Source organism: Apostichopus japonicus, chromosome 16 (genome assembly GCF_037975245.1).
Source record: "Apostichopus japonicus isolate 1M-3 chromosome 16, ASM3797524v1, whole genome shotgun sequence".
NCBI classification, from domain to species: Eukaryota; Metazoa; Echinodermata; class Holothuroidea; order Aspidochirotida; family Stichopodidae; genus Apostichopus; species Apostichopus japonicus.
In genome coordinates this window covers 9,586,456-9,608,142 of record NC_092576.1, presented here as the reverse complement: position 1 = coordinate 9,608,142, position 21,687 = coordinate 9,586,456, and the positions used below count along the sequence as shown (strand labels likewise).

At 37.3% G+C, this 21,687-nt stretch overlaps 2 protein-coding genes across 2 annotated transcripts in view; one reads left to right on the top strand and one right to left on the bottom strand.

The window, feature by feature from the left end:
* LOC139982877 (uncharacterized) overlaps positions 1-5,441 on the bottom strand; it is a 36,321-nt gene extending 30,880 nt beyond the window's left edge. Inside the window, exon 1 of the mRNA XM_071996029.1 lies at positions 5,155-5,441. The gene's annotated coding sequence lies outside the window, so the exon portion shown is untranslated. The remainder of the gene's footprint in view (positions 1-5,154) is intronic.
* A 3,201-nt stretch (positions 5,442-8,642) lies between these two features.
* LOC139982252 (ADP-ribosylation factor 6) lies at positions 8,643-20,678 on the top strand. Its single transcript, XM_071994905.1, has 5 exons — positions 8,643-8,880; positions 12,466-12,655; positions 14,294-14,397; positions 15,135-15,333; positions 16,577-20,678. Exons 2-5 carry the CDS (start codon positions 12,574-12,576, stop codon positions 16,717-16,719), a joined length of 528 nt encoding a protein of 175 aa, XP_071851006.1. The 5' UTR covers positions 8,643-8,880; positions 12,466-12,573; the 3' UTR covers positions 16,720-20,678.
* Positions 20,679-21,687: the final 1,009 nt, after the last annotated feature.

The following is a 21,687-nucleotide window of genomic DNA, read 5'->3' as shown; positions in this document are numbered from 1 at the left end:
GTACCTTGTTATACAGTACTGTGCAATCAATGTGTCTAGAGTTTTGAGTACTTCACAACATACTGTAGTTGTTATATATCAATGTACTGTACAAGTGCATAATATTTCAAACACTTGTTCATATTAAATAAGAAAAATAACAAGGAACCACAAAAAAAGTTTCATTTTGATGTAAATTTTGCAGAGAATACTGACAGAGTATGAGATGGTTGAGCAAACTCTGTCAGACCACTCTACTGTAGGTTCCATCCAATTAACTATATACTGTATCTTAAATTAAGGATAAGATATTTGAGATGGAATTTACAACTATTAAAAAGTTTTAAAATATAAAAAAAATGTTTGCTCTCTCAGATTATAACTGTTACATTGTCTGCCAATTGGGAAAATCCTCTTTTGTTTCAATCTTTCACTTCACTTGATTTAATGAAGGATGTCCAATTACTTCAAAAGTATCAAACAACACATTTCTCCCCCCCCTCCCCCATCCTATGGAAACAACATACAGTAGAGTAGTTAACAAAAGTAATTCCATACAGAAATACACCTTAGATAACTATGAAAATATTATTAAATATTATATATCAAAAGCATACAAGCTGACTATGTACAGTACAAACCTTTACTGCTGTACGTGGTCCAAAAGCCTACCGGCAAACTGTTTCAGAAATTTTGAAATACAGTAGTACTTAGACAAGTGTTGCTCGCAGAGTGTCTAGGGAATCAAGTACTTTTATACTGCCTTACATTTGTGTCTTGAAGAACATTTCATGTAATCCTCAGTGATCCACAATACAGTAAGCTAAACATGGTATTCCGATATGAAGACAAAAACATGAGATATCATGAACTTACAGTATTTCTTACGATGCTTTCAGATTACCTGGAATTCTCCACCACACCCATACTCGCACACACTTCATAAATGTTTAAGCAAGGTTTGAAGACCAAAAACCTCTTATAAATAAAAAGGTAGGGACTTCCTGTTATATTTAACAGCCTATCTACAGGTAGGTAAAAGTTACAACATGACAATCAAACACAGCATTCTAACGCTTAGAGGTGAATAATGTATAACTTTTGCACATATATGGAACCAAAAAAATTGTGAGAATATAGTATTAATAGTACTACAGTAATACTTACCGTACAGTATAAATCCTTCTGGATATGATCGATTAATATTGTTCAAAATACAGTATACAATGTAAGTGTACAGTAAAAACACAATTGGTTCACACATATCATCAACAAGGGCAAAGAGAAATTAAAATAGTAGTTTCATGTTCTCCCTGAAAATTAAATAAACCGTGAACAAATTTTTGCTGATATATCTGAATTGTTGCAGTTAAACAGTATCGCTTAATAAGCATCAACCTTCATCGAAACAGTAGTTTTGCTGATCACACCTTACGTTTTGAAAAACAGTTTCAACATCATAATAATTAGCCCAGTGGCTGTCAGTGCAGCACTTTCAGAATGCATCCATGGGAAGCTGCTATCACACTTATTGGGTATGTAGGGATGTGCCCACGCTGGGCGGCACTGGGCGGCCCCATCCAGCACTAAAAATTACCGCCCAGCACTGTCTTAAAACTCATGAATCCCGTATGAAAAAAATATTAAAAAATATAAATTGTTAGCAAAACTACAGTAGTACTTGTGTATGTGCTTCAAAAGCTACAGTACACAAGTGCCAGCATTTGGCATCTGAGCACAGGTCTTGAAAAATCGAAAAAAAATTCTCAAAGGGGAGGGGACACCCCCCTCCCCTTAGACCCCTCGCCCAGGACGGCGATCAGTATACCCGGCACTCAGGAAATCCTGGGCACATCCCTGTGTATGTATGTAGAAATTGTAAACATTCCATCTGAATACTCCAGTGGCAGACATTGTTACAGTTGTACACTATAATCTGAATTGAGCAAAACTATTTTGTTAAATCTGTTTAATAGTTGTAAAATCTCAAATATCTTATCCTTAACTCTAGATACAGGACAGTATAGTTGATTGAATGGAACTTACAGTAGAGTGGTATGACTTGCTAAACCATCTCATACTCTGTCGTTATTCTCTGCACACATTTCATCAAAATTGAAAAAAGGAATTTTAAATTCATGAATATTAAGTACCCACAGTCAAAGACATTTACCAAGACCTCAAAGAGAGAAGACGCCAAATCTACACAAAGGGCATGCAGCTTTGGATTGGACATCCAATGTGCTAGGACATTTCCATATATATAGTCCCATATAACAACATACTCTACAGGTTATCAGCTTGGCAAGCCCAATTTCCATATAGTTGTCTTTGTTCTGTGCAATGCAATTTGCAGATGGGTACACTGTAAACCCAGCTAAGTTCGATAATTTGCAAGCTGGTACTTTCAAAATTTTTGGGGAACCTTACAAAGGAAGTGTTTCCCATTTTAATTAATACTACAGTATGAAATGTTTCCCGAATGATAGTGGGGGCGGTATTGAAGAACTTAGCATGCATAGACTCCGGATTTGTAACCTGATTAATTCACTTTGGCTCCAGCTTTGAATACGTTTCTGTATCCTGCCGTGTTGGACGAATCTAATAATCTGATAATAGTAATAATTTTAGAGAATGATACATGTTATATTGTAGCCATTGCATACTTTGGTCGGTAAGAGTGACTCCATAGTTTTCCCTTTCTGGAAACCAAAACGAAGGGGGAATGGGGGAAAGGAAACATCAATTTTCCCAACTTAGAAAAGACTATCATATCATTTTTTCACAAAGTTCCTGGAACTGCATTACGCACGCTAACAATACTGTTAAATTTTGCTAACTGTACTCCTAGCAGACTGTCTGAAATTTCATGACATTGCAATAACAAATTTTATACATAAATTGCTTGTAACTCAAAATTGAGGAGATATTAACTTTTCGTAAGCATATTTAATGGATTCCCAAAATTAGTTTGATAAAATCCACTTTAGCTGCAGTCTTATATTTGAGACAAATCAACTTACTGTACTCTTCCTGACTGACATGATATCTTATGCTAATTATGCTATGCAAAATATATGCCATTCAAAATATGTATGCTAATTCTTTGGAACGAACCCAAATTAATGATGATGTCGGCTCTTTAGTACACAGGCCTCAAAGTTGATGTAATCCATTGGTTTACAAAATTACAAAGACTCAATCAAAACATGTTCTCTTAACATCTTTATATATGAACAACTGAACATCCACAGGGATGGGCTCAAGAATATTTGAGTGCCAGGCGGATTTGCGTGGTAGTGTGACCACATCCTGGGGTAGGGGTCTCAGGGGTTGGACTTGCCCCTCCCTTTTGGATTTTTTTTTGAAAATGAAGTATGCTTAGATGGCAAATGGTGCTATTCTGATGCTAACTTATGTGCAAAGTATTCACCAATGTTTTGGTAATGCTTAAATTTGTTACATTAATCATTAAAAAAGTGCCGGGCAGAGATGTTTTAAATACTGTTTGTGCTGGTCGACATTCAAACTGCAACGCACAGCCAGCGGCGTGCGCACATCCCTGCATCCGTGGATGATATCAAACATCTATTTGCAAGTCCCTGAAAGAATTTATAATGCACTTTGTAAACATGTCATTTGAGGCCATGAAGGTCCTGTTTACCTTTGGAGTTTTGCATCTGAGGATCTGACCTAATGGTCTGTGTATATTAGAATACACCGTCTAGTCACTTCGTCTGTTTAAAGGATCGTTTCTCAAAAACTGGAAGTGTTGCAGAAATACAACCTGAACTGATAGCAGTGGTTTTCAACAGTCTACTTGTACAGTAATACACCAAAGTTCATGTTGTACTAAAGTAATCCTTTCCTTTAAGAACACATTAAGACTTGACTTAACATGTAAAAAAAACCAAAGGGGAGAAAAAAACAGACCAAACATGGCAATTTTAACAAAGAAATATATGCTCAAAACTGATGAAACAGAAAAAGGTCAATAAGGTTCAACATTCATTTTTTGACTTTTTCTTTACTAAATAATTGAAATCAAATTTAGATAATACTGCTAAACTAAATTGAAATTATGTGATATTGCAAATTTTATATTAAAATCAACACAAAAAGTGCCTTTGAAAGTAAAGAGTAACCTAGGCAACTTGTTTAAAACCCACACTCCCTAACTACAGAACCTAAACAATATTCAGACATTGGCATTGATCCTTGCCACATAACCAATGAGGGACGTGGTCGTCTGAACCACACACATCCCATAACATGGCATTATAGCACTGTATATACAAATATTTGTAAAATATTGATCTCATGTGGCATATTGTTATACATGTATTACAACAAGCTAGATAAGGCCAGAAATTACAACAATTTATTTGACAATGAGTAAATATGTTACTTCATATCTTAGGCACGTCATAATTGAACAAACCATGCTACCTTCTGAAGTGCGGTTGATTTTACTACTTTTCAATGGAACAATGCAGTGATGGTTCTTTTATATTGCCAATACAATTAACCCAAGACGATTGTATGAATATACACATTGAATAAAGAGAGAAACACCAAAATATTATTCTGTGTGACAATCACTTCAGTGACCGGATTTTTTTATTCTCGTCTTTAGATCTGATAAAATTATGTTGGGACTGCAGAATCCCACAATTATATACTACCACAGGCCTAACACAGTGCCATCACTAGTGTCGGCATTGGGGTAATGTTAATTGTTACTGTTGTTAGTGCTGCTAAGGTACGCGGCCCACCTCTGGTATAACTTGGTTCAAGGTAGATTAGCTTATATCTTACTGATACTAGTAGGTATGTTGTGTATCGTCATTAATGCTACGGATTACTAAGTGATGATACATTGGGTAGGCCTACAGCAGGTTTTTAATTTGGCCAAATAATGTATTTAGGCTGTAGGATAGACTAGGTTAGACCAGCGCACACACTACAGAAGAGAGACGGTGATAGGCCAAGTGCCTAGCCCAGTGCATGGATGTGCACCACATAATTCTCCTAGGCCTACTGGCTTAGCGCTTATGAGCACAACCTAGTGTTCGTGGTACAATTCATTGGTTCCTACGGCAAAAAGTATCCTCAATCTCCATAAATAGAGTCATAACTTGCACGATCAGCGACAATTAAGATCACATTATTTACCTGTTCAGATTGCGAACGGTGATCCGTTGTAGAATTATGCGATTGGTGAAATATTGCACCAGAATTTCGACGGTGCCTCGCTGACATCCAGAGAAAGGTTTCGTCTTCTGCGTGAACTTTCAACAAAAACATAAAGTTGCCGAGCTAGCAGAATTAAATCAAACACAACGGTGTTTGTTTTTTGCTCACCTAGTTATTTATTTATGGTGTAATTAATGTTTTTTTAATCATTAAAAATATAAATGGATCTATTTCTTTGTTAAATTTGTCCATATATAGTCACCACGAAAAGACTCTCGGTGTTTTAAGCAGGTCGATATGTCAGAGGTGAACTTGACGATCTGACCTTCATCATGACGTCATCAGACCGACTCGAATCTAAATACAACAAAGCGCCACCGATTTCTAGTTCGATATTTCATTCAGGTTAGCTTAGCCTGGTCTCGGGTCGCCTGGATACCACCGGGTTAGGGGTCGGATCCAGGGTTTCATTAAAAAGAGAGGGTGTGGCCCTGTGGTTAGTGAAGCCAAATCCGGATTTAGGGGTATGAGGGTTCTCCAGACAAATTTACTTTCGGGTAACAGCCCAGCCACAGGGAAGTGACTACTTCTATATGTCTTTTTTTCGGTATTTAGATCCTCGCGAAGAAGCCTTAATGGCTTATCAAAGCCGCAAGCTGACCGAAGTCAGTCTCTTACATTCATATTTAACGTACATGATTATGAATTGCCAATTGTCAACAACCCTGTAACTGGACGACATACATTAATCTTGGAGTGACTCGAACCGGGACCTTATGATTGGAAGGCACCGGCGTTAACCACTGAGCTACCATGCACTCCACAATATATGTGTAGGTACTCCTAAGAGGGTGGTATTACCAGGGATGGTGCAGCCTCCTCTGGCTGACACTAGTTTTACTTTTGTCTATGGTTTGAAAACGCTTACTGTCTGAGAATGATTTGATTGCCTTAATTCTTTTCTCCTATTCTGCCTTGTTAATTTTACTCGCCTGCTTTATTTTACTCGCCTGCTTTTTCTTCTTTTGTCTAACCTGCAGGAGCAGTGTTTTGCACAGCTCGATCAGGCTTGTCCCCCTATCACATTGGTGACATGCGATGCAGAGTTAGGTGTGTGTGTGTGTAGGGTGGGGTGGGGTGGGGTGTTCCATGTCCCTAAAGGGCAGGGGCCCGGAAAACCCTAGTCTTGGTATCTTCAATAGGGCATTTAATAGAAAGGACGAATCGACACAAACGAATCATTGTTTGATATATACTCCCAGGAAAAAAATAAGAACCACATACTGTTAGATCAGTCCATGTAGTACATTTCGTTAGAAGTGACGTATGTTTATAAGAAATTACTCTACAACGTTGCGGAAGTATTGAAATGGCTAGACTGTACTTCGTTTAAGTTCATTGCACAGCAGTGTATGCACACAACTCCTTGCATGACCTCCTTGCATAAAACATACATGCATACCAATATTCATAAGAAAATCAAACATTTGTTTCTGTGGTTTCAAGAAATAATTATGTTAAATACACGGCTGAATTATGGTAGATTACCAAGGTGGCATAGGTACCAATCGGGATTTCCCTCCCCCACTTTGAAATTTAGGGGTAAACGTAACAACCCCCACCAACCCCTCCCCCCGTCCCCGTCCTTTGGAACTATATATAGCGATGCACTTCACATCAGTGCTGGATCATCCAGCGAGATCCTTTGCATTAGCGAAAATTGGAGTGCCAAAAAATCAAATGATTTTAGTTTATGTGTCACATACCTCATAGTTCGTTTTCGATCCCCCTCCCCCCTCCCCCCTCTCATAAGTTCGCAATTTCGAAGGCTGAAGTTTAAGTATATAGACGAATGTTTGAAACAAAATGATTGACATTTTGAAATAACACTGTCGAAATGTCGAGCTTTTAGGCCTACATCGAAGTCCGACATTTTCAGACTGAAATAATGCTGACTTCTGATATGAAAACAAATATATAAAATTCCTAAAAGAAATATCGAGAGAAATGCTGAAATTTTGTGTGAAATGAAATAGGCCTAGTCCAAGTTTTGAGAAACATTCTTGAAATAGACGATGTCCCACATTGGCCACCGTAACATCTTCAGAAGTAAATTTTCAGAGTGGGGTAGCCTCCAGACTGCCCACCGTGATTTCCGACCAACCACCCCACATACACAAAAACACACACAGAAAGACTCACGCAGTTTTTTGGCTTACCAGTCAAAACGTCCCTTTACCAAAATGACCCCCTATCAAAACGTCCCCGCTTTTGGTCAAAACGTCCCCGTTGGTCAAAACGTCCCCGTCTATCACATTCAGTCATAGTTGTGAATAGTTATCGGCATGCAAGTTGGATTACAGGCGCTAAATAAATCATGAAGGACTATTTCGTTTAATTATATTTGGTATGAAAAAGGTATACGCTAAATGTCTATCAGTGAATTAACGAATTAAGGAAAACAAACAATATCATACAAGAGGAATTAAAAAAGAATTTGAATGAGTATACTATACAATACATAATTATATGATATTTTAAATTGAGTGAAATCACTTATCGTTTATTGAAGAAGAAAAAAAATCCTATTACCCTACATCCCTCTTGCATTCCCTTTTCTATTTATATTATCTTACCTCTTTGATTTGAACTAAAAACATCCACACTTGCATTCCAACTGCTTATAAAAGCGGGGACGTTTTGACAGACGGGGACGTTTTGACTGCGGGGACGTTTTGGTAAAAAGCGGGGACGTTTTGGTCTAAAAAAGCGGGGACGTTTTGGTAAAGGGACGTTTTGACTGGATACCGTTTTTTGATAGCTTATACGCACGGATGACCATAAAGGACGGCCTGAGGTGTTAGAGATCTGGTTGACTTGTTTTCTTTCCAAGCATACTTTTGAAGGAAGTGGATAATTTTAAAATTTGACATCTATTCAATTTGTTTGTGGAGACGTTATCTAGGTTGCAATAGTTAGTGTGGCATTCTAGCGTATTTTCTAATCATACCGATTGCGTCCTTTGGCTTCACGGATGTTTACATTTGATCTGGTTTTGATTAAGTCGTTCATGGCGTTCGATAACTGAAATACCGTAAGAAACCTTCGATTCAAATACAGTTAAGTGGACTTGGAAAATATTGAAACAATGCCAAATTTAGGGGAATGAAATGCTGAGATTAATCACTCAATAGAAGGGGGTGAAAGCCTTCTGGTACGAAAATGTTAGCAAGCGTAATTGTTTACATTGTAACAACAATATGGCCAAGTAACATGGAACTGAATACATACAATGGCTTTAATAAATCCTCATAGAATGTTCTCCTTTGCTATTTAAATAATACAAGATGACATATCACGTATTATTTTTCATCTTTTCACAGAAATGCATACTATATTTTCCAATGAATATTTATTGCATTACAGCTAGCTCTTAAATATGTCACCTGGCACTTCCGTGAAGAGGTCAGAGAAACCGCCGTTTGAGTTACACACTGTGACCGTAAACCACTTTAGGATAAGAGGGGTGTAACTTCATGACTAGCTTCCCCAGAAGACCAGTGAACTTCATTTTACGAGATGGCACTGTAAATCGATGTAAAAATTGAACGAGTTGTTTTGTAGCAGGATATCTTTTGTTCAAGAACCACGTTTCTCGGTCACATTTCCCGGAAGTTGGTGTCCTAACTTTAGAAGTGTGCATGTGTAAGTGTTACAACATTACCCAGTTGAGTTAGTCCTAAGTTAGGCTAGGGACAACGTTGGGCCTATACTAAATCATAAGTTTGTACTGTGGGCGGCTTAGCCTAAATTGCGACCCGTTGTTGTGTACTAGTATTACTAAGTTTAACGATAGTCTTGGCCGAATTCACACTTGAAGTTTATGTACAGTAGTACTAGTACAGCCACTACCCAAAAGCAGCGACAGAACCTTCAACTTTTCAAGCGATTGGTTTTGTAAGTTGAGCAATACAGCATTTCCTGTTCACTTTAATTGGATATGTGCTATGGCTGTTCTTCCTGAGTTAGGCCTAACAAGTAACATTAAGTTACGCATAGGCCTATAGGGGCCTACTTCAAGTTCAACTTCTAATTTTTGGCTGAATTGTAAGTTACACTTAACTTAACCATAATGTATTATCATATATTAATGAGGACATGCTTAGGCTATGTAAGTAGTTAGCCTAAGGCTCTTAAGTTAGAGAAGGCATTTTACCAACAGTAACTTGAAGTGTAGGCTAGTTTAGTTATCGCAGTATGTTCAGTATCTTCTCCTCGTTGCTCCTAATTTATTATTGTATCTAATGAAATATAACCAAAAGAAAATTAATTAAGTAGGCTTAAACCTAACTGTTTCACAGTGTTTGTTCATACCTAGGCTAATGTAGGCCTAGGCACAGACATCATTTTTTTATTATGGGAAACTCAAAAGGAGTGAGGGGTATATTTGTGGCAAACATAATGTTTCAGATACATTTTGTGCAGAAATTAGCATAAGACCATTGTGCAGTTGGTGCTTCAAGTACCAAATTCAAGGTCATATGAAAATGTTTTTGCCATAACAAAATGGGTATTCAACACATATTTTTATTGTGGTAGACTAACATTGCTTAAGATGTCAATAATACATTCAAACCAACATAGGCCTATCCAGGTTCATGGCAAGTTCACCCCTGAAGCAAAGTGAAGAAATATTAAGTCAATTGCCAAAAAAAAAAGGGAATAAATGATGCAATCTTTACAAGAATGAAAATAAGTTGATACAAAATGTTTGGCCTTTGAGTTATAATTTCTTTCATCTCACATGGACCTTTAGCAACCTGGATGCTACAGTATTAATTTTCAAAAAAACTGTGCTCAACCAATCTCCCTGACATATCATTCCGGTCATTCATTTTATTGTATGTATGAATGTATGTATTTTAGATCCTCCTGCAAGCAGGAACTTGCGAAGAAGCCAACTAAGTGGCAAGCTGACCGAAGTCAGTCTCTAAGATTCATATGTAACGTCCATGATTATGAATTGTCAAAAAGTCTGTAACTGGACGACATACATTAATCTTGGAGTTACTCAAACTCGGGACCTTATGATTGAAAGGCACCAGCGTTGACCACTGAGCTAACACTCCTAGAACAACACAATGAGTTTCAAATCGTCAGCTGAAAACTCGGCCTTCGCCCCGTCTTATAAGAGGGGGAGAGCCCCTAAACTTAGTCCTCTCTTCTGTCAGATCAAATATGGGAACCACATGTAGACATCATGGGGATTTAGTTAGTGTTATGTGGACTGGATCAAAAGAATTGCTGAATTTTAGTCCTAGAGAATAAACAAAGCTTAGTCTATTTAGTATCAGTGTATAACAGGAAACTGATATTTAGGAAACTGATATTTAGTATCAGTTAAGTATTTGTAAAAACATGGCACAAGATACCAACTTTGAGAAATAAGTTTGCTCTCCTTCAATACAGTGATTTTCTTTTTGCAAAGAATGTTCAGATTTTCTCAAGTTTGAAGACAAAGAGTGTACGATCCAACTACCTTACCTGGACACATAGGTTGCGTGTATGCTTTGCCAAACTTAATCGTTCGCCCAATCCTACTGTAACTAGTAGTAACGTAGGCTACATCACAGTAATGTTACAGAAGAAGAAGTACTTTCTTTGCCAAAGGTAGTGACTTTCTTGTCAATTAATTGGAAATAGTTTGGGACAAAGTCAGCACAGTCATCCTCACCCCAATGAATCAGTCACAGCTTTCTACAATTTAATGCAGCTTGTCAGTTTCCTTCAAGAGATGAGGTTTCCAAATTTGCCTTGTACAGAAGCAAACTTTTACAATGTACATTGCAAGCAGTAGTGGCACATTTGTACCTAGGCTATTGTGTACTGTAAGTATGGTGGACATTGTACAACTACTGTACCACAGCAGAGACTGAAAACATGACATTTGTGATATTAAATGATGTTAATAAAGTAGACTAGAAGTTTAGTCATCCTTACCAAGTGGCATGTACGTGTAGTTTAGAAATATTTCCAATGCCTGCTTATAATGAGGCACCAGATAAATTAAGAAACAATTTTGCAATCAATTAGAGTGTTACTATTGAGAAGGTTAGGCCTGGAAATGTATAGTAGGCAAAGGGGAAGACTTAAATATACAGTTGAAATTACTGTAGGTTCCTGGTGGCTTGGCTACTAGTGTCTAGCAAATTGATAGCTATTTGACTCCATCGTTTAGCTTTTATCATACTGTACTGTATCATGATCTCTTAAAAGATAAACTGTAGAATGCACAGTGTAATATGAAACCAGCTTTAGGAAGACATAAAATAATAACAATAATAATATTGAGCTTTTATAAAGCACAGACATTTCCACCAAAAACGGTGCTCAAGGCACATAACAATATTTCCCTGGTCAACGATCACCTGTCAAACATAGAGACAAACCCCCTCCACATGGCAGCAGCTAAACAGCGCCCAACTGACAGTTTTATCTCACAGGTCCCCATTTATACACCTGGGTGAAGAGAGGCAACAGAGATAAATTGCCTTGCCCAAGGACACAACGCAATGATCTGGCCAGGATTCGAAGCTGTAATCCCATAGATCACAAGTCCACTGCCGTAACCACTTGACCACCACGCTCTCCACATAAACAGGAAACAGTGGTTAAAATTGCAGAGTTGTTTCAATTGCGTTAGAAATTATTAATAGGATTTGAAATAGAACTGAGAGAAGAGATAAATGTAAAACAGGACTACTTTCCTACTGTAAACTGTATATATTAACATGTACACACATACAATAATATTGCACACAGTTTGATCAAGTCTCCATTAAAATGGAAAAGCAACAAACTCTGTCATTAACTGAAGGTACTGACCGAAATTGCACAAACATTTCAACAACAAAGAAATCACAATTATACATTGAAGAAGAACAAAAGAAATTCAAGAGAGAAAAAAACAAAATGTGAAAAAAAGTATATTACAAGTGAAGCATACTCTGTTGCCTTTGAAAAGAATGGAATTATTTATCTAGTCTTCATATTTTGTGAACATATTCAAATTAATCAAGTTAGTGGATTTTTTTCTTCATAAAGTGTGTGCTACCTGTGTACAGTTCTGGGTATGAGAACCATGTTCGATACAACACAATACAAATTTGTGTAGCAATTTATCCATTAATATAGCAGTCTTACTAATGTGGAACTGTATTGAATTATTCTCTCATTAAGTTCAAACTTTTGGGTGTAGATTTTATCAATTTTCTTTCTTTTCTTCAAAAGGATTCGCTTTCCAGTCCGGAGCATCAGAAGATCAGCAGATTTCACTGGTGGTGATATGGTCACTACCGTTTTGCAGGTTTTGCATTAAACATACAAACTGTAGACACCATGGGCAACCTTATACCAAAGATGTTTGGAAGGAGAGAGATGAGGATCCTAATGTTAGGATTGGATGCAGCAGGAAAAACAAGTATCCTTTTACCACAAAAAAATATATATAAATAAAAAAATACGAACTGTAGAAGTTTTGCACGAGAAAATATTGGTATAAATAACTCAGTTTTATGTGCAAGTCTGTACCTTTTGGAGGGAGGGAGTCCGAGTGGGCTCGTTGCCAAACACAGATCTAAAGTAGTTCACTTACTTCATCACAGTGTGCCCCCTTTCACATTGTTATGGATAAATGAGTGATGTTTGTACAGTTTGAGTTGTGTAAATAAACGTTCGTGGAAGCATAGTTTATGTCATATTTAGTGTGTTTGCTTTTTAGAAACACGATACAGCAAAAAGTGTCAAAATGAAGGTACTCAAAGGTATGATCCAAAAATTGAAGTTTTGTATGTTAAGTTACAAATTGTCTGACTTGGAAGAAAGAGGAAATGGGCAATGTCTCAAAGAGTGAGTCAGTTGGAGGCCACGTGCCACAAATATACTGCAGTTAAATAGTGAGGAAAGTGCACATTCTAAGACTGAGTTAGTATGAGGAAAGTGCAGGTTCTCAAATTTAGTTAGTCTTAGGAAAGTGCAGGTTACCTAACTGAGTTAGTATGAGGAAAGTTCAGTTTGTAAAACTGAGTTAGTATGAGGAAAGTTCAGGTTGTAAGACTGAGTTAGTGGGAAAGTGCAGGTTTTCAGGCTTAGTTAGTATGAGGAAAGTGCAGGTTGTTAGACTGAGTTAGTATGAGGAAAGTGGAGGTTCACAAAGTTAGTTAATCTTAGGAAAGTGCAGGTTATTACACTGAGTTAGTATGAGGAAAGTGTAGGTTTTCCAGCTTTGTTAGTATGAGGAAAGTTCAGGTTCTCAGACTGAGTTAGTATGAGGAAAATACAGGTTCTCAGACTGAGTTAGTATGAGGAAAGTACAGGTTTTCAGTCTGAGTTAGTATGAGGAAAGTTCTGGTTCTCAGACTGAGTTAGTATGAGGAAAGTGCAGGTTGTAAGACTGAGTTAGTATGAGGAAAGTGCAGGTTGTAAGACTGAGTTAGTATGAGGAAAGTGCAGGTTGTAAGACTGAGTTAGTATGAGGAAAGTGCAGGTTGTAAGACTGAGTTAGTATGAGGAAAATGCAGGTTGTAAGACTGAGTTAGTATGAGGAAAGTACAGGTTTTCAGTCTGAGTTAGTATGAAGAAAGTGCAGGTTTTCAGTCTGAGTTAGTATGAGGAAAGTTCTGGTTCTCAGACTGAGTTAGTATGAGGAAAATTCTGGTTCTCAGACTGAGTTAGTATGATGAAAGTACAGGTTTTCAGTCTGAGTTAGTATGAGGAAAGTGCAGGTTTTCAGTCTGAGTTAGTATGAGGAAAGTTCTGTTTCTCAGACTGAGTTAGTATGAAGAAAGTACAGGTTTTCAGTCTGAGTTAGTATTAGGAAAATGCAGGTTCTAAGACTGAGTTAGTATGAGGAAAATGCGCATTCTAAGACTGAGTATGAGGAAAGTGCACGTTCTCAGACTGAGTTAGTATTATCATGTGTAAACAAATACCGATCCGATAAGTTTTGGTCGGATGTCATTCCTGGCGACGTTATTCGTTTGCAAACAGTTAAAAAAATTCAACTTTGAACTAACATATTAATCAATAATTTCCTTAATCAGTTTCTGTTTTTTCCCAGCCATTCTATATAAGCTAAAACTTGGCCAATCTGTCACAACAATTCCAACGGTCGGCTTCAACGTCGAAACAGTATCATACAAAAAAGTTAATTTCAATGTATGGGTGAGTAAATGGCTTATTTACTGGAATCGAAAGTACAAGCAAACTGAGCACAACATTTGCAGTTTCTTTCTTTTCATTTCATTTTTGTTTTTACCATTTTGTTACGGGTTATTAGAGGATGTCGCACATGGAGAAGTTCACTTCTGATAGGTTTTAAAGTTTGTGAATGCTGATTCAGCAAGGAATGCAAACTCAAAGAGTACAATTAATTTATAGGTTGGAAGTTTTCTATCATTTGTCTGTATTCCGGCTGAAAAAAATATTTTCCCGATGGAACGTCAAATCACAAAATTGTGGGGCTTTCTAGAAGTTTGGTTACATTTTATGAATGACTTGACAATGCTGGTTTAACTGAATAACATTAAATGTCTTTCTAACGTTGTGTCGTTAATGTAAGATTCTTAGGTTTTTAGCATCTTATTAACAAGGGAAAAGGAAACCCATGTCCCTATTTAGAGTCACAATCTCACACTCCACTTATTGATACTCAATATAATACATTTTATTTGAAAAACGTTGAAACTATATATTCCTTCAAGATGATTGTTTTTTATCTTTAGAGTTGAACTGTAATGAAAGTTTGCACTGTTCTTTCACACTGTCTATAATATTTGCACTTGAGATAAAATTAAAAAAAAAACCCTTGGAAACGGTCATCACGATGTCACCGTGGAAACACCCAGCACTCTCTTTGATCCGTCTTATAATGACGGAATCCATTTCTTCTTTCTATACAGGACGTGGGGGGCCAAGACAAGATAAGACCCCTGTGGAGACATTACTATACGGGGACCCAGGGACTGATCTTTGTGGTGGACTGCGCAGACGTGGACAGGATAGAGGAAGCTAAACAAGAACTTCACCGGATAATTAACGACAGGGAGATGAAAGACACCCTTATTCTAATTTTTGCAAATAAACAGGATTTACCTGGCGGTGAGTAATATCTGTACATCTTATTAAAAAAAGAATATTTCCATTTTTTTGTGGTTAATGACTCTATTAGCAACATATTCATTATGAGACTTACAAAGTAGAAGAAATGAAGACAATTAACCCATAAAATATTGCTGGTTGCTGAATTATTGTTTGTTGTTTAATGGAAGTAAATTTGAAACATGTGTCTGCTTATTCCACTTATCACTGCAATTTTGATCAACGCTGCACCCGTACGTACGGTAGTTTGAAGTCCGACTTGCTAACATGGAGACTGAAACGTCCATGTCTGTTGTTAACTGTTTGTTGGAAATTGTCTCAGATACTGATTTGAGTTATCACTGCAAGTTGATCAACGCTATACCCGTGTTGCAATTGGCAGTCCGACTTGCTAAAATGGAAACCGAAATGTCCATGTGTGATGTTAACTGTAGTTGGACATTTCAACATGTGTCTACTGATTTGAGTTATCACTGCAAGTTGATCAACGCTATACCCGTGTTGCAATTGGCAGTCCGACTTGCTAAAATGGAAACCGAAATGTCCATGTGTGATATTAACTGTAGTTGGACATTGCAACATGTGTCTACTGATTTGAGTTATCACTGCAAGTTGATCAACGCTATACCCATATTGCAATTGACATGTGTCTACTGATTTGACTCAGTCCGACTTGCTACAACCGAGATTGTCCATGTTTGGCAGAAAACTGTTTAGTGAATATGTAAAACATGTATCTGCATGTCTAATAGTATCGCTGCACATTGGTAATTTGAAACATCCATGTTTGACAATAACTGTTAGTTACGCATTGAAATGTGCTTCTCATTATGTGTATGGCAACAGCATATGATTGTAGACGTTAAACACTCTCATAATGTAGTCGGACAATGAGACCTCTTGGAAATTTGAATACAATATTTGTCCGAAAGTCTTATTTGTATATGCAGGGAATAATTTATTGGGTATCGCATCGCAAAATCGTTATCATTCAAAATTGTCCAGGTGCTCTAGAAGTGAAGATATGCATAAGCAGTTGGCCTTATACAGGAACCAAAGTATTTTATTAGCGTCAGAGCCTACAAAACTGCAGGTGACAAAACTTGGAACTCTAAATCATTCCCTGATTTACCTTATTGTCTGTTTGATTCTTAATCCATGCAGCCTTGAAACCACATGAAATTAGAAAACTAACTCATTCCCTTACATAACTTATTGTTTTTTTGATTCTGAACCCATGCAGCCTTGAAACCACATGAAATTCAAGAAAAGTTAGGCCTACCGAAAATCCGGGAACACAATTGGTACGTTCAGCCATCTTGCGCAACAACAGGCGACGGTTTGTACGAAGGTTTGACGTGGCTTACCTCGAATCATAAATCATAATCCACATTAGAGATTGGTTGTGGTTGTGTGTTTCATCATTTGCATATCAAAATATGAATGTTTAGCATTTATAAGAAGAGAAAAAGAAGCATATTTTTTCCCTTGGAAATTGTGGTTTGGGGGGGGGGGGGCGGGGAAGAAGAGTGGGTGGAGGGGGAGGAAATGGAAGGTTCAATTTTTGTGCACTTTTTTATCTGAACCTAAATGCAGCTTATTCAGTTTGGTGAATTTGAGTATTTTGACCTTTGACCGTTTTGGAGATTTGGTCAATCTTAAAGCAGCCCTCCCCCCCTTCCCTCTCCTCTCCTCTCATTGTATTTCTTGTTTGTAGTTGAATGAACTCTGTGTTGTAACGTTTGGTTTTCAGTTACAACAGTGTAAAACACAAAATATGTATGATAGGCATTGAGAGGAAATTTGGTAGCTATATCAGCTGCTGTGGGGGTGACGATAAAGTTGTACAGTTGGTAAGAGGGCAAAATTTAGTCGTTGGATCTCAGTGAACCGTTCAATTTGGATGCAATGGGTTTTTTTTGTGGGTCCTTTTTTCCTTTTTTTTCTTGTTTGATGTTGAAAGGTATTTTTACAGTAAAATTAGCCTTTTCAAAACCTTTCTAATTTTCTTCTTGCAAATATGACTTGTTGGTAATAATGCACATTTTTATTTTTATGATTATTCTGGGGTTTTTTTTCTTCGTATTTTAAGATTTTTGGCTGTGTGATGATGTTGCATATGATTGAAGGTACAGTAAACTGTATGTCAAATGATTAGGCAGGTGCAGTGAGCTGATTGGTTGAATGCTGCCCGGCAGTTGGCAGGTGGTGTAAGCTGATTGGTTTAATGCTACAGGTGCATTAAGCTGATTGGATGACTGCTGTAGGTGCAGTAAGCTGATTGGTTTAATGCTTCTTGAAAGTTCCCATGCAAAAGCTTTGTGCAAGAATTTGACCAAAGTGTATGCAAATTGTGATTGATAAGTTGTATATTACAAAGTCTGTAAGGATCTGTTATAAATCATCTTGTTGTCGAATAAGACTTTCTATCACAGCTATAATTATCTCTGATTACAAGGCCATCGTTATCAAAGCTGTGTGGTCATGTATAAAGCTTTGAAACATTCGTGTGTGTTGAACGGCTTGACAGCTTCCTTTACAAGTCTGTGGTTAAGCTTCCATTACAATGCTGTCAAATAGCAGTCTTATTACGATCCAATGGCCACAAGCAACACATAATCAAAACTGTTATACACAGTATGTTTAAGGATCAATATGATCATAGCCAGCAGACGACAATTTATGTTGAAATCGTGCCCAGCGATTGGTTGTAACCTTTCGTCACCATAGTCACGGAAGACAAGCATATTTTCTCAATGGATGAAGTACAGTAGGGAATAGAGCCTGTATCTAACCAAGACAACTATAACTTATATCGAGCATATTATATCGAGCAGAAACGACTGAGCTAATAGTGGAGACAATGGCCTGTTGTTTTATTTTACATTCATTCATAACTCTTAGATGACAGGACTATTCTTAGCACAAATATAAGGACGGTGAGCGGAGTGAAAAAAAGGGGTCTTCTTTAAGAAACCAGTTGATATGCCAGCTCATCTTTTTGGGATCTAATTATTTCTCTCTCTATTCCTTTTTTTTATATTTTTTTTAAAGTTAAGTCATTTCAAGTTTCAATGTCTTCCCTTGAAAGTATGCACATTGTAAAAGTATTGTAGCACAGTGGATATGGAACCACCGCCCACTTAGCATGGGTCATGAAATATCTGTTATATTTCAGTGTATTGTGTAAGAAACTTCAAACACCACCAAGGTAGAAAAGCACTGCAAATTTTGTATCATCAGTGATGGCTCTCTTTGCCAATGATCGTCAACATCAAAACTCACGACCCCGAAATTGGCATTTATGGATACTCTAGAACCTGGTATTGATATACTGTCAATCCAAACCAACCCCTTCTCTCCCTACCCATTCCCTCACCTGTTGTTTTTTAATGCACAAGAATTAAGCAGATTCTGATTCACTGCATAGTTTGTAGAAGCATGGCAGTAGCCTTGGGCAGTAGCCTTGGGCATTTTGAGATCGTCTCAAAAGATGAAGACTAGGTTTTACGGTCCGAATATTCCATCTGGTCATAATATGTACAGCATAATGGCCATCAGTGTTCAATTTCTAATAAACATGCTAGGAATTCAATAAATGGTCACTGATGCTTCGAATTTGGAAATAAAAATGAATATTTTACACCCACCCCACCATGAAAACATTTGACCTCATGAGGAGGAATATTTGGTCTCACTTTCTCTCAAAACATTGGGAAAAATATACAGGGTTCATTATTTCCTGTAGGATGGTACTTTTTGGTAAACTTTGAACAAAAATTTTCCTGCTAATGGAACTTTTTAATTTGTTACCAGTTCAAGCTTTCCATTTTTTGGGTGATTGTTTGATAAAGTTTATTAATTCTTGTGATGCTATGAAAGAATTCTAAACCTTCAGAAAGGAAATGAAAGACTCATGAGAAATTGATTAGACATTTCTTTGGACGAGTTTTGACAATCTTGTTTCGAATGCCTGTACAAAGCACAGATACACAGACGTAAAGATTGACCAATGTTATACACGGCCAGAGTGCATTATATCACTTGAAGTAGGCTGAAATGATAGAATATCTCACGCATGCTAGTCTTGCGAACCATAAATTTAAACCGATATGAAATTAACGGGTCAGAGGGTAGGAGAAGAGGGTAGGAAGAAGGAGGGGAAAAACTATTGCTGCTGAAGTTGTGATTCATTTTGCACCATTTTTTTGTGTTTAAACATATTAGGAATTCTGGTGGTGGAGTGCCATTTTGGTTAAAAAAAAAGGAAGATTCATTAACTTTTACTTCATACTTTCTGTTGGTGTTGCTATTTTACAAATGTAACAGGGAAGACTAATTCGTTCATTAATAAGATATTCAGCGAGTGTGTATGACCTCTTTAGTTCTTTTGTAATAAAGAGATCTCATGTAATAGCCAGATTGAGAAGTTTCATAGTTGTCTGCTTAAAAAAAAATGGAGAAAAAGGGGGGTTTTGGGGGTTGGGGGTGGGGGAAAAAAAGAGAACGTTGATGTTTTTTAATTACTGTACATAAAAACGCTGGCTGGCTTAAAAAAAATAAAAAAACAATAAACGATTTCATCCGGATTGTGGGTTAGTCGTGGATAAATCGACAGATCTTTAGCTAGAAAAAAAGAAAGAGCTTCTTTTGTATTCTTGACTGTAAATTTAGTATTATTATTAAAAAAAAAGTAATCCCAATATTTACAGCTTTCCAAGTAAAAAACCACAGTCATGAAGTGTGGGGATATCTTATATTCTATGTCTTTTTCTTCCTAGTGTATAGCCATATAATTATCAAAGCAAAACAAAATGTTGATCGCCCGTGGTAGCTCCTACTCCAGGTTTAAGCTTAAATGACGCTGGTGAGCGAGACGTGGTGTGTACAGAGGGGTCAGGTAGGAGGAAGGGGGGGGATGGTGGGTGGGTACTAGCATGTGGGGTGTTGTCATCTAACTGTACATGGTCTGAGTATCATATCTTCCAGATGACATTTGACCTTAGTCTCTGCTCATTAATGTTTCAAGTTGTTTGACATTAATGATACTAAATAAATCAAGGTTGTTTGATTGTGTGTGTGTGCGCGCGTGTAATATGGTGGGGAATTAAAAATCAACCAAACTTTCAGATGTAAATACTTGATTTTTGGGTAATTTTTTTTTCAAAATTATTTCATTTTCTCATTTTATATGCCAAGCAAGAATTGGTCCTGGTCTATATTCCATTTTTCTTCTCTTTTTCATTTAATAAAAGGCATTGTGAAACTAGTTGCATGCTCAGCAAATTTTGTGTACTGTTCTTGTAAACCCCGCACCCAACCCTCCCCCCTCCCACTTTTCATAATCTCACCAAATATATAAGTATGAGGTTTGGGGGCGGATGTGTTTCAGTAGTGTTAACTCAAAGAGTTGTATCTGTAAAGGATTTTTTGTAACTCGTATATCATTAAAAGTGCAACTCTGAAGTTAGCAGTGTGACAAGCTGTCAGGGGTGTAATGCTGGTGTTAGAGGTGTGACAGGCTGCCATTAGTGTTACACTTAATGAGTAGTGTGACAGCCTCTCAGCAGTGTAACATTGGTGTCGACAGTGGGAAAGGCTGTCAGCAGGCTTAACAGTGTGGGTTCTAGGTAACAACGTGATAGGCTGTCTGCAAAGTAACTACGGTGCTGGTAGTGGCAAAGGCTGTCATCTGTGTAATTCGTTTTACATGTGTGACAACTGTTGGCAATGTGACAGGCTGTCAAGTGTAACCATGGAGATGTGACAGTATACCAGCTACAATTGCCTCGATGTAAGCAGTGTTAGAGTATATGTGTACTATAACACTGTAGTTAAGTGTCAGGCAGTAAGATAGCCGTTTACCTGTGGAGTTAGCACTACCATCACATGATCGTTGTTGAGACGATTGTGACCTTCACATCCATTTTAATTTTCGAGCTCATTCACTGGACAGTCTACTCAAAGTGCAACCCTACAGTTGGACCTGTGACAGTTTGACCTGTGACAGTTTGTGCTACATTTATCCTATGCATACAAATAATTGGATGATTTTTGCTTAGATATTCGGTCATGTGATGGTCTTTAATTTGCTTCTTGCATTGGTTCTCTCTCTCTCGGTGTGATGTTTTATTTCCAACAGTAATTATTAATATGATCACAATTGTATTGTTTGGTACATGGTGCTCACAAAGATCAATTTCAATTCTACTGTGACAGCAATGAAGTTGACAATTTTGGCTCCTGATTTGCAAAAATATGTCTTGGGATGTTTGGGTTGGAAAATGTTGCAATTTACCATATTATTTTGTATCATAACTACACAAAATCTGGAGTTTATCACCAATTTTTTTT

Coding starts and splice junctions, on each gene's coding strand:
- LOC139982252 (XM_071994905.1), top strand. CDS start 12,574: ATGGGCAACCTTATACCAAAGATGTTTGGAAGGAGAGAGATGAGGATC. Junction 12,656..14,293: donor GGATGCAGCAGGAAAAACAA/GTATCCTTTTAC, acceptor GTTTTTTCCCAG/CCATTCTATATAAGCTAAAA. Junction 15,334..16,576: donor TAAACAGGATTTACCTGGCG/GTGAGTAATATC, acceptor GAACCCATGCAG/CCTTGAAACCACATGAAATT.